Source organism: Athene cunicularia, assembly GCF_003259725.1.
Source record: "Athene cunicularia isolate RWA chromosome 5 unlocalized genomic scaffold, athCun1 chr5_part1, whole genome shotgun sequence".
In the NCBI taxonomy this organism is placed as follows: Eukaryota; Metazoa; Chordata; class Aves; order Strigiformes; family Strigidae; genus Athene; species Athene cunicularia.
This window is the reverse complement of record NW_020799101.1, coordinates 1,181,163-1,194,691: the sequence shown is the minus strand read 5'-3', so window position 1 is coordinate 1,194,691 and position 13,529 is coordinate 1,181,163. Positions and strand designations below refer to the sequence as shown.

The window sequence follows — 13,529 nt, the reverse complement described above, 5'->3', positions numbered from 1 at the left end:
TCTTCCCAACCCTGCCCCCACTACCAGATAACTCTTGACAGTGTTCCTGCTCAAAAGTCAGTAAAATTCTGCGCCTCCTTTTAACTTTCTGCTTTATCTGCAATTCATATTGTGTTTTACAGTGGGAAAGAATGTTGGCTGAATGACTCTGTTGCTGATCCACGTGGTATACATCCTTTCCCTAATCCTGAACAAGAATGCTCAACATTTCAGGGATATCCCCGGTCCTTTCATTCAATACACCTGCTCACACAACCACACTACTTCTGTTTGGTCTTGCTGTCTGAAAAAATAAGCTGATCTATAAACTCAGTTCTATCTAGACTAGTGAAAATCAGAGCATGTAGGGCAGGACTGGAAGACAGCAGTGGAGGCTCTGAGGGGGTGCACACTTCTCCAGGAGCAGTAAATGAAAATAAATAACAAAACAAATCAAATCATCAACAAATGATAAATCATTCCCATGAAGCTACAAATTTAAGCGTAGGTTCTTCTAAATCTGTTTCATAAATGGCAGATCAAACACTTTTCTGTATTAATACTTACCGGCACAAACAGAAGAATGCTCAGAGAGAAAATCTACACTATTCTGAAATAAATTCCTTGAAGCTCTTTTTCTACTAAAAAATAACTCATCACTGACTGGTACTCCTTGAGAGGGCCTTAACCTTGGAGAATGAAGAAAATCATTGGATGTAGAGAACTGTAGGAAAAAGGAAAATAAAGAAACATTCATGTGGGTGAAAAGAACGCGCAACCCTTTTCCGTGCAAACAGCACAATTAACCGCATAACTTTGTCAGCTAGACCCCACCGCAGCCCAGACCTGTCTCTCTTTACAATAAAGCCACACAAATCGCTGTTTAAGATGACAGAATTGATGGAAAATAAAGGGTTTTCTTCCCTGTCACTGGGACAATGAAAAGCGAGAGAGTGAGTGCATGAGTCGTACCTTTCACCCACGGAAGCAAATGGGATTCAGCGTGCACATACCCACAGATAAATGACCAAAGGGAGCAAAAAAGCAGAAAACGGTCCCCAAAACAAAAAGCAGAAGCCAAGAACGGTGACAGTGGGCCAGAGCAGAAGGTCCCGGGTGAGGCCATCCCGGCGCCAGGAGGGAGCTGCCCTGGGTACACGGGGACCCAAAAGGGTACCGCAAGGGGCACCCAAGGGCAGACGCCGCCCGGGCTCCTGCTGCCTTCTTGCCCAGTGCCCCAGTGCCTGACCACAGGGGTGACCCCCGAGCCCCAGGAGGTGTCCCCAGGCCCCAGCACCAACCCAGGGCCGTCATCCTCATCCTCCTGCGGCCACCCCCAGCGGGCAACGGCCTAAACCCAAAGCACTGCCTGAGCTTTAAAGAAAACTAATCCTGTATTCCAACATTAAAGAGTCTCACTGAACTCTTTATTAAAAGATTAGCAGAGATTAAGCCTTTCCCTGTCGTGAAACCAAGCGTTAAGTTTGCTGAAGCGTGACCAGGTCACCAGTTCAAAACTTCAGATTGCTCACAGAAAAAAAAAAAACAAACAAAACACAAACCAAACTTGTGAAAATTTTTTAAAAACCTTAAAGTTTAGCACTGAGCACCATGGCTTGTCAATACAAACTGCCAAGATTTCTGTTGTCAATAAAAGGCAGTTGATTTTTAAATAGAAAACATTTTGAGGGAAGTTTTCATTTCCCAACTACCCAATACTTCAAGTACTTCAAGCATTAGAAAGCATTTTAGCTGGTTGCCAAGTCTTACTCTAATACTGGTTGACACTATTCACACAGAGGGGAAAAAAAAAAAAACAACAAACAAAAAACACCAAACTGATAGAGAAATGCACAAGTTGTCAATTTTACAAATTAAACATTTTGAATGGTGAACAAGAAGCTATGGAAGCGTTTAAACAGACGGGAGCTACCTGAGGTGTGAAAAAAGCATGTGTCAGATTTAGCCTAAAAGCTGGACCTGGCAATATCAGCCCCCTGTAATGAGAACTGGTTGTAGGTAAAGGAAAAATCTGAATAACACAAATACTTAGGAAAGAAAACTTCACATTTTAAATAAAGGTTTCTTGCTTTCTGGTTTGATTAGTAAAATCAGTAATTTAAATCATTTCTAGGGTGTATTAACTCTGCTCTCCCCTTTCACAGACAAGGCTCCACACAGGGGTCAGAAGTCTGAACAGAAATGGAAATATTTATTCAGTATTGGAAAGAACAGCATCATGTTAAGCCTAAAAGCCTCCCTTACTCAATACAGGGGTTGTGTGAACGGAGAATTTGCAGTCTAACACATACACAGTACGTTCATTTATAAAAATACGTCTTTTTTAACTTCACTGAAAAAAATCTCAGTTCACCAGAAAGATGGATTCTCCAACGGGCAACTTCACAAAAACTGTTGCAATATGAATCCTGTGGTTCTCCCCTCGTCTGTAAGTCAAGAATGTGCCCAGGTCCCAGCCTGGCCCAACAGAGCACCCAGGGGCCCAAGAGAGCACCCAGGGGCCGCAAAGCCTGCAGCACCGCCGGCTCCAGCTCTGCCCAACGCTCCCTGCGCCGGGAGGCACCTTGGGGGCATTTACCAGGTAACCCTGGTTTGGAAGGTCAATGTCTGGCTCCAATAAACAGCAGCTAAATGCTCTGATTCAGTATCTGGGGGCGGTTTAATTTGGTATTGTAACGGGGTTTCACAAAAGCATCACAAAATAAAAGCACAGACAAAACGTGAAGCGGCGCAGTTGTGAGAGGCGTAGCGGGACTGTGGCATACGCTAATTGTTTTTAAATCATTATAACATTTATTTGTCACAAAGTATCTTAAAAATAGAATTGTTTATGACTACAGAATATACTCAGAAGTTAGTAATTTCAACAAAACCTTCAGGTCCCTTCCAAGAAGATTCACAACACATCAGCAAGATACACATACATACAAGCCAAGAGAAATCAAACGTCCACATCCTACCCACGAGAATCCTCTTCAAAAATTAAACTTCGCAGTTAAACTTTTAAATTATGTATTTCTAATTCTCCTCCCTCTAAGGCTGTCCTCACCTTAAAAATGAAAAAATTAACTCACACATGGTACCTGTTAGCAGTAAATAAGTGAAGCCGCAATTTGCCTGTATTTCCATTTAGTGCTTTAAACCCCGCCAGCCCCCAGAGGGCTGCCTGCCAGGGCTCACAGCTACCCGGACACGGGCTCCCGAATGAAACAGCTTCCCTGTTCCTGGGAGGAGTTTTGCGGGTCAAAAAACCGGCAAAAATTTTGTCTTCACTTACAAAAATGCACGTTCCAGTTTACTGTTACACACTGCATTTCACAGGCACCAAGATCAGCAGGTGGGATTGAAGTCATCCACGTAACAAGACAAAGTCTCGAGTCTGAAGCATTTTAAGCAAACCCGCTGAAAAGCTTCAAACTTTACATAAGATCTTCCTCCCCGAAAGCCAGGGTGAATATGGACTTTTTAATCGGCCTTCAGGGATTAGACTCTCATTTAAAATATTTGCGGAAAACTGCTTAAAGCATTCGACTGTGAGGGAAGAACTAAGAAGCCTTGATACGGAATGGATCAGCCTGAATCTGGTTTTTAATGGAAGATGGCAGAAGGAATCCAGCAGCCATGAAATGATTTAGTAAGATCAGAGCAGGAAATAGGAAGCTTTACAGAGCTAAGAACCGAGTTCTGATTGCTGGATGCAGAGTAAGAACAATGACTGAAATCACAGAAGTAGTACTGACCTAAATCCCAGGAGCAGTACTGATAACACTCAGAGCTACGCTGACTTTTTATCACCCGGGTACCCTGAGGGACACCAGGTTTACTTTACCAGTGAGAAAAAAGAACACCAGTCAAATGGGCAAACTGGTTTGTTCCAGGTTATTACAAGTTGAGATAAAAGAGGAGATGAGAACTCGGCATTCCTGCTTCTGCAATCAGCTGGCTAGAAAACATCATTTTCAACTGATGTATCCTTCCGTCCGCAAATGTTACTTGTACAACTGCTCACACCCCATTTTTCCATACGGACAAAGCAACATATGCAGAGGGAGCAAATTACACCACAGTGATGTGATTGTACAGCTTTGCTCTGTTGTTCCAATCCCAGCTACAGGAATAAAAACTGTCTGCATTCTTGTAAGAAAATTATAATCACAACGACTATAAACTGGGTAAACTAGGCACGCAGGGCTGTGGGGAATAGATGCAAACCTAAAGCTGCCAGATTTTTCATAGGAGTAGATGACAGATCCTGGCAAAGGGATTTCTCAAAAGGTTTCAGGCTTGTTTCAATTCCACTAGTATTACCAGTGTCGGAAAATATTTGAATCCATCCATCAAAAGAAAGATTAACCTGGTTGCTAAAGCGCAGCCCTTGTGAGTGACCCATCACTGGGGGATGCCCCGTTCCTACACGCCCCTCCCAGCTCAGTGGCGGCACTGGGTGGGACAAAAGATCCTCCTCATCAAGCACCCAGCAGCCATCAGCAACGTGCTCCCAGGGAAGAGATCAGCAGCACAAATATCTAATGGATCTCCCGAAAACACTCTCCCAGCCTCCAGAAAGACCAGGGCTCACGTCCCAGAGACTGCCACCTCAACTCAGGATGACAGGAGAGCTTTAGCACAAACAGGTCAACCTCCGTGTACCTTTAATCCTCCTTATCACGGGGGAAAACTGAATGTTTGTTTCATAAAACTGATTTCACAGATCATTTGAACACTCACCAAGGCCTCCATAAAGTCCAGCTATGAAGTTCCTTGGTTATCAGATCGGCATGTAAACAGAGCAGAATTCCACACACACTGCCAAACAATGCAGTTATGTGAAACTGCGCCTAGCTCATGCGCTTTGTAACGTGGCCTAAAAGTTGAGTAAAACCTACAAATGCTCCTGCTTCTCCCCCAAAAGGCTCTGCTTTCAACAGCAGGAACAGGGACTTGCAGCGTACAGGTTTCACAGGGGAAAAACGGTAAGGTAACACTTGCCCTGCAGTAATTGCTAGGCATGTCATGTTTTACATAGAGCACACTCAATTTTCCGGGTAAGCACGGGCAGGCTTAGCTGCCAAAACCTCGGTGAGGAGCTCCCAGCACACTGTTAGCTGATTTTGTGGCAGCCAGTTTGCTTGTTCGTCACATTTCAGCAGGGCAGCGGAGCCAGTAGGGGCTACAGAAAAAGTAGCATTTAGATTTTCAAAATGTGCTTTTAGTACCCCAAAGTGCACAGTGCTTTTGTGCCGATAGCTTCTTTACGTTGGAGCTACAGAAGATGCGAGTTACAAATGGAACGGGGGATTGCTCGCTCAGTGTTCTTAAACTCATTTGCGTGACCCCTCACGAATGGCACAAGGTGGGAAGCCCCGGGAGAACACAACGGTTGCTCACAGCAGGCTAATTTCAATCACTGAACATCAGCACCCAAAAAGATCAGTACAGCATGTCAAGTCCTAAAGAAAACGACACAAGCATTTATTTCGGAATAGGATCTGACCTGGTTCAGACTGGAATTGTTTGCCCTGTCCAAGGCTCATCCCAAGGCGCGGGAGCAGATGTAGTGCATCAGTATCCCCAGAAAGAGACCGCTCACTTCAGCGACTCCAGAGAACTTTATCCACGGGATTTACAGATCACAAACTGAACAGTGCGAGCCAGGCTCTGTCAGCTCAGGATTAGAAACAAACGGGACCTTACTGAGGTACAAAGGAAAATATTCATGGGGTTATAGACGTTGTTACCATCCTGCACTGTCAAGTATCTCCTATCTCTAGCAAAGTTCCTCCGATGCTGTTATAAGGCTCCTGTAAGCATCTCCTTCAGTGTAGACCTGCAGGTAGTTAAGAACAAAGTTACCTTTTTATTAATTTAGCTGGAAACCAGAGAAGCTTCAGCCTACTGATGCAAGCTGAGTGGTGACAGCAGCTACCTCTGTCCCCGGTGAGGAGGAGGAGGTCAGGCTACTCAAACTCAGCTTTAGAAGAGGGTGAGTCAAAGGCAGAGTCTGTCCTGTGGCTCTGGCAGGTGTGCGCAGCTGCCAAGCACAGAAGCACAGACAATTACACTTTAGATGATAAACTCAGGTTTGGCTTTCAGGAAGCAAACTGGTAAGTTGAGGTACTACAAACAGCTGTTAAGCCAGAATTCTTCAGTTGCACTGAAGGACGAAATTATGCGCTTTAACCATGTTGTCGGAAATAAGACCCATAGATTCAGTAAAGCCTGGCATAAATGCTTTATTTGAAGACCTTTCCAAGGGGCGTGTGCTATATACCCCCACAAGGGGCACATTTTGTAAGGGCACCTCAAGGCAGAACACTGCTGAGCTCCGTCACCAGTGCCAGCTCCCTCTTCAGCAAAGCTCTGTGCCCACGGGACTTGCTCCAAACCAGCCACAGCATCAGGGCAAGGCGGCTCCTCGGGGGACCAGAGAGTCCTGCTGCACTCCCTGCTTCTCCCCGGGCCTCTGATGGCATCACTGGCTCCAAAAGAGGCACCTGGCGGAACAGGGCTGCTGAGAACGGCCCTGCAGGGTTTACTGCAGTAAAGTAAATCAGCCATGTTTCATTCCACTCTGATGAGGAGGGAGAAGACTCCTTTCCAAGCGCAGTGTTTCAACCCCGAACGGGAGCCCAGATAATCGCAAAGGTTCTGTGAACCCCTCAGGTTAAATCAAGGTGAAATGACACCAAATGACTGGTTAAAATGTTTTACTTGCAGTAGAAACAACTTAAACTTGGAAAAGGACAATAAGCGATGTGGTGGAGGAGGAGAGGAGGATCTGGATCATCACCCCAGGTTCCAGCATTGTCTCAGGTCTGATAATCTTGAGTGGTGGGTGCACACTCAGCAAGGTTTTCTGTCATCTTTTAAGTTCATTTTATCAGGTGATTTGCATACTAGACTAAGAGAGGCGGGTGTTCCACAAACTCATTTCCAAGAGTATGGGTTGAGGGGGAATGGGCTGCACCAACCCCCTCGCGCAATTGAGTCCGTGCTCACCATCTCCCCCTGGCACCTTCTCTCCCACTCCCACAGATTTTTGCTGACTCCCTGCTGCTCCGGCAGTCATCCCGCTCCTGGAGCTTCTGGGGCAGGACGCTCCCCTCTTATCAGTCCTTATCACCCGTGAAGTCAACAGCAAGGCCCGCATGGTGTCTGGTTACACCACAGGGCCACAAAGTATTGGGCTGACACAACGGAGTGATTAGCAGGGGCATGGTGAGGAACACCGGGTTTCACTCAGTCCGTGTCTCCCCACTTTGAGGCTCGTCTCAGGAGTCTGTCAATGCAGCTACAGGGGAGCGGGGGGGTGCACACTCCCACCTCCTCGGGGAACATTCCTTAGACTAATCACAAAGGCCGCAGCTTGTCCTTGAGGTTTTCCGTGACGATGAATGTTTGAGGCATTAATTCCTTCAGTTCCTTACACACAGAACAAGGGCATCCCCTGGAAGTTGAGGTGGTGGCAGGTCAAGCACCTCTGACTCGGGAGTGTCTCGCTAAGGTTGAGCCTAACTACGGTCTCGTGCACATCTAACAGATTCAGAGACACTCCGTGCTTGCACCTCTAGCACGGAGCCAGTGTCAGGAGGTAACGACCCCTCCGCTGGACATGGGGCCCCGCCAGGCCCAACCCTGCCTGCACAGCCAGGCTGCGCGAGGGGCACGGCCAGACCCCCCTGAGCGCCGGGCAGGGCCACAAGCCAGCCTTCACAGGTGGGTGTGAAACTGCAGCAGCTTCAACGGACGCCAGAGAAATGCTCCATCAATAACCCCATCGAACAGCAGTGGCAGAACCTGCCTTTAAAGACAAACCCTCCAGGGAAATGTGCTTTATCTACATTACAGGTCAAGTACACATTAACTTACACATGTTTTACTTCCCATCTTATCTGATTAGGAAAGTCTACACCTGGCCTTGGACAACGACTGTGTAACAGGACCCTAAAAACACTCGTAGAAAACCAACTTTAAACATTAAGCTAATTTCACGCATCCTTTCAGCCACAGAATGACTCCAAAAGTTAATTTTTAAGCAAATTCATTTCAAAGGAATGTCTGAATTAATAATTAATTTTTTACATTTACACGAACAAGCTGACTACCCAAATATTATGCATGATATTACTGAAAATAGTTAAGGAGGAATGTCTTCCAGCACAGGAAGCACTGTCCAAGTTTAGTCATCCCAGCTTGCATCTACCTGCAAGCTACTTGCATCGAAGATAAAAACACACCACGGGATAAAAGCGGTTTCATGGCACGGATGTAACAAAACAAGCACCGTCACGAAGCCAGCAAATACTGTACCAAAAAATCACAAAGCCAGATAAAAAGACGTCCCCTGCCCTGGAGAGTTTCGCAGTCTATTCAGACAGATGTAAGACAAGTGATGGGGATGTGAAAACAGGGTAACAAAGCTGGCAACCTACTGCGATCGGGGAAATATTTCAAATACTGAAACCACCATGTGGCTTAAATTTCCGTTACAGTAAGCGTGGGTCTAGGCAATAGGACTCAAAAGTCTCAAAACCAACTCACCTCATGCTAAATTAGGTCCCTGGCCACAAAGTCGGCTCTCTGGACTCTACTGACTGCTCAGACTAGTCCCTCACCGACCCTGGGGCTGCCGAAGCAATCGCTGCACAGGGAACCAAAAGGAAGCCCTCTTCTTCCTCCCTCGTGCACGGTGACAAGCAGCATTTGCTTTGCCCTCTAATAAACATCCTCCCTGACATACCCCTTTTCTAAACAGGCTGCTCCCTTCCCTCGCAGAGGGCAAGGATGCAGTACCTACATTAAATCATGCTTTGCCTTTCACTGGGGCACCGCTGCAGCCAGACCTTATCTTTTACAGACACTGATGGAAAAAGGAATCACTGGAATTTGAACACCTGGGTGCCACTACTATTTCAGAGTGACAAGTGCCACCAGCACCAGTTAAACAACCACTGTGGGAGGGAGGGGAGGGATGCTCGATGGCTACAGCAGCCTAAGCGGCCTCAATTGGTAGATATTGTAGAGACAAAGCTACTCCTTGAGCCAGGTTCAACTTACGTTCGACAATATATCCTGAAAGAGCTTGGGCAGGTAGTCAGCTGTTAATTCACAGCAATTTTTAAAACCACAGCTCCTAAAAGCCACTTGAAGAGCAACTGTCAAACCTTATGTCTGCCAGGAGTGCCCACTGGCAAAGCAGCAGCTTGCCATTTCAAATGGACTGAACCAAATTTTCCAAATCCACTGATCACAAAGTATTATCTGCTGCACAGTGCCAGCCTTCAGATGTCTCTTTGTAACAGCTTTTGATACAGTTCACATCGGGTGAACTACCACCACTAAAGCCAGCTGGGAACGTGGGCCTGGTTCTGGTACCATGCTCATCCATGCCCAAGTCAAAACCGGCAACTTTCCAATTCTATCGAACGTGACATCAAATGTTATTTTTGTCACTACTTTCCATGGAAGGAAAAGCTACCTGGAGAGAAGGTAAAATTCAGTGTGAAATGAATTCTGGTTAAGTGGAGGTTTCAGGTTATTCAGAGATCTCTCAAGTAAGAGTGCAAAAGGAGCATTAGCAGTTTCCTCTGGTAGGGCGCAGCTGAGGAAGTCTTCATATCCTGACACCTCACAGTTACAGATCTGCTTTCTACCAACTTAAATATGCAAGAAAACAACATAAAATGGAAGCAAGAGGTAAACAGAACAAGTCAGAAAGCAGAGGGAAGCGACAGGAACAAACAGAATCTCTAGGAGGCACAGGACGTCTTAGAAAAAGTCATGAGATGCAAAAAAAAAAAAAGTTCTTATTAAAAAGGAATAAACACAGTACATGACAAGCAGGATTTTCTCCCTGTAGATGAATTTTTCATTGCCACCTACTGTATCCTATGTGGCAGCAGCAAAAGCAAAGCAAGACTGGTGAACTCTGTCGAGTCCCAGCAGTGGTGGAGGAGCGGAGAGGCGGGAGGGTGACCTGCACGAGCAGCCCCCGCTCAGAACAGCGCTTCCACCCCGCAGAGCCCGGGAAGGATTCTGCTCTAGTTCTGCAAAACTGGACCACGCAAATGTTAGTGCTGCATCCATTCATAAGCAGGAACAAAGTGAGATATTTGGCACGATACGGAAGGGTGTAAGAATGGCTGATCACAAAAGGAAAATGTTAATTTAAACTCAAAGTATTCGCATGATGTTATGTAATTGGAAGAGTCTTCCAAGGAGAAAAGAAGAAAAGCTGTCATCCCACGATGAGCCAGCCAAACGGACAGACGCTGGGATGACGAAGAGACGAGCCAAGTGGTTGTCAGACGTAGGAAGCCAGTCTGAAGGTCTTTTATTTCTTCCTGCCAGGCTTCACATGCAGCAGGTAACTGGCTCTCTTACAGGAGAGCCTCCCGCAGCCTGCTCGGGCTTTGCCCACCTCTGACAGCAATACTGTCAACAAAACCAACCCCCGCCACAGGCACACCCAGCTCTCCAGATCCCCAGCACTTAGGCTGGTTTTCATCTCAGTATTATGAGATGGGATTTATGCCCAGGAAGCTCATACTACACAAATAAAACCACACAGAGTCTAAAAAACTTTTATCGTATCAGTATTGAGGATGCTCCCTAGCAAAGCCAATGCCTCCTTATCACTGCCTTGAAGCCGTGAATATGCAGCTACTTCCCCAGGTCAAATTTAAGTTCACACCATTTCTAAATGCACTTTACTTAGGCCACAAAATATAAATTAATTGCTTTGCCTCCCTCCCTCCGGGGTTGGAAGCTTTGGGCACTCCCCCCAGTTTACAGGGATACATACAACCACATGTACAAAAAGGTTAAAAAAAAACAAACAAAAAAACAAAACCAAACCATTTTCACAGCACCTAGCTGGCCCTGAGAGAGGGCTTCTTGGGCAGAGGATCTTCCACTATTCCAAGGGACAGCCTGGTTTTGGTGCGTGTATAGGCTTGCTTTTTGTTCACAGGCTCAGAAAAACACAAACCCAGCCAGCAGCAGCACAGAACTCAGACCCACTTGCCGAGAGAATGCTGGCAATTAACTAGTATTTCTACAAGTTACATTAATTAATACCGAAAAGCTGTTAGAAAAAGGAAAACCTTCTTGCTCTAGAGGTGTTTCCTAATAACTGGTTGTCCAGACCCTATCTGCTTTGTGGATAACCCAAGGCAGCCTGGTGGCCTGATTCATTGACTCAAAAAGATACAGATCTCCTTAGGAGCCCGAATAACAGTAACGCACACTGCAGGGAAGGACACGGGCACGCGGGCATACAAGTGTATACTTGAACTTCAGAGTTTTTACACTACACTAATGTTAACTCACTTTCCTTTTTATGAGGAGGCTATTAAAGCTCGCCGTCACAAAGCGGCACTGTTCATGACCTCATCCAATACAGGAACAGGTTACTAAGCAACTAAGAATTAAACTAAACAAATAACTAAACTCTGAATATGTAAAGCTGGTAGTGAGGAAGTCTATTTCATACAGCTTTTGATTTTCTAAAAACATTTACTTGCTTAAACTCACTCACTGGAGATCAAGTTACGATAAATTAAAGCTGTTGAGCTTCGAAAAAACCCACACCAAAACCGAACAAAAACCCAACACAACAGGAAACCTACCCTACACGGGTACATCCCCCAGGTCTCAAACGCACCGATGGTTTCCAAAATATCCCAGAACAGAGCCACTGCCACCGTAAAAGGCACCTCAACGATTTCTCAAAGCTTCCTTCCCTTTTTAGCCTCCGACACGGTCAGCAAGTGGTAAAAACAAAACCGGGCTCAATCAGAATTGCTATTTCAGCCTGACCTACATTCTTCCCCGTCAAATCAGAGCGAGGAACGAGAGGCACAAAGATTTTTTGGCAATCCCCAGGTTTGGCTAGGGGTCAGCACAGTGCCAAGAAGCACTGGCTCAGCCCCACACCAGGGCTCTGCCTTCAATCTGTCAGTTTTCCTCCAAACACCTTCTGTATTTCGGGAAGTCTTTGCAGTCGGTCACTCGGGTACTCTCAGCCGCAACCGCACCAAGAGAAGCTCTGAAATACCTTCCCCGCTCCCGTCCTCATCCCGTGGGTCTCAGCTAACCCTCGTCAGAGGCAGGTCGTTACACTTCGAGGTAAGAAGTGTGTCCTGCTGCCCAGTTAACTTTAACCAAAGATTCTTTTTTAATGTAGGTGATCGTCTGGTTCCTACTCGTGTTAAACCTGACACACCGAGTTCTCAAATTTGCCTTCCCAGATCAACATACACACAGAGCTCCTCGCATGTACAGTATCAGCAGTGTTAGTCACGCCTGACAAATACCTGTCATTTAATAAACCTTTGACAACTTTTAAATGTCCCTTTGGCACACGCTTAGAACAAAGGAGCCCTGCGAGCTACGAGTACGTACCTGCTCCACACCCTTTGCGAAAGGCATCTTGACTCCTGAAGCACCTTCCCTGTCTCCAGCGTGCTCGTTCTCCCAGGGCAGTTTGTTTTTCCCTTTACCTGCACTCAAGACTCTTCTTGGACTTATCCCCTGCTCGGCACACGCAGCGTGGGCGCCGGAGCTCTGCAGAGCATCGTCCCTGGCGTGGTACCCGCAGTAGCTGTGCGCGCTCTGAGTCCTGCTGCCCATCAAGAGCCAGTCCGTATCTGCTCCGGGGGGCAAACAGAAGCCCCTGTTATGGCCAGATGATGGCAAGGGCACAGCGTACTCCACAAACCCTTGGTCTACGAGCTTCGGCAAGGTCTTTCTGGCCAGCCTGGCCTGCACTGCATGCATCACCCCGTCCCCGTTGTCCTCGAGCTCCACAGAATCCACCGCCTTAAAGAGAAGGGTGCTCTGGCCTGGGCCCAGGGAAGCCGCCAGCACAGCAAACGCTTCCATGGCAGCGTGCCGGACCCTGCGCTTGCCGTCCACCAGCGCCGGAGCCAGCCCGAAGGCCAGCTTGGCCAAGTCCAGCTCCTTGCTGGGGTAAGTGAGAAGGGCCACGATGCAGATGTTGACCACCTCCTCGCGGACTTTGGAGTTCTTGTGCTGCAGGTACTCCCGCTGCAGCAGCAGGCCCAGCACCTGCTGAGGACCCGCTGCCCTCATCAGCCGCAGCAGCAGGCGGTTGTACTCCTGCCGGATGGCCACCTTGTTGTCCCCCAGGACTTTAGCAGCAGCGGAGACCAGAGGCGCCAGGAAGGCCTGGACCTGGTCGCCCAGGCGCAGGGCCAGCAGATGTACCACCTCCAAGGCCCCGAGCACCACCTTGAAGTTGGAGTCATCCAGGAGGGTGTAGAGGAAGCTGATGAGCCCCAGCAGGCTGGGAGCCGGCGCGGAGCTCACCGCGGCCTGGCTGGTCCCTCCGACCACCCTCTTCAGCTCCTCCACCGCCTGCGTGCGGTTCCTGTAGTCCTCCTGGTCCAGGAGGCGAGCGTGCAGCTCCGGCGACAACAGCCCGAACTTCAGGCCGGTGCCGCCGGGCCGGGCGGGGGGCGGCGGGGCCGTGCCCTCAGCCACCAGCCGACCCTCCAGCAGCCGCT

General features: G+C 47.6%; 1 protein-coding gene across 1 annotated transcript in view; it reads right to left on the bottom strand.

Moving 5' to 3' along the window:
* Nucleotides 1-13,529, bottom strand: part of TOGARAM1 (TOG array regulator of axonemal microtubules 1) — a 44,180-nt gene that overhangs the window by 29,881 nt on the left and 770 nt on the right. Inside the window, exons 2-3 of the mRNA XM_026849160.1 lie at nt 12,406-13,527; nt 547-703 (exon numbers count right to left, since the gene is read on the bottom strand). Coding sequence (XP_026704961.1) covers nt 547-703; nt 12,406-13,527 — 1,279 coding nt within the window. The remainder of the gene's footprint in view (nt 1-546; nt 704-12,405; nt 13,528-13,529) is intronic.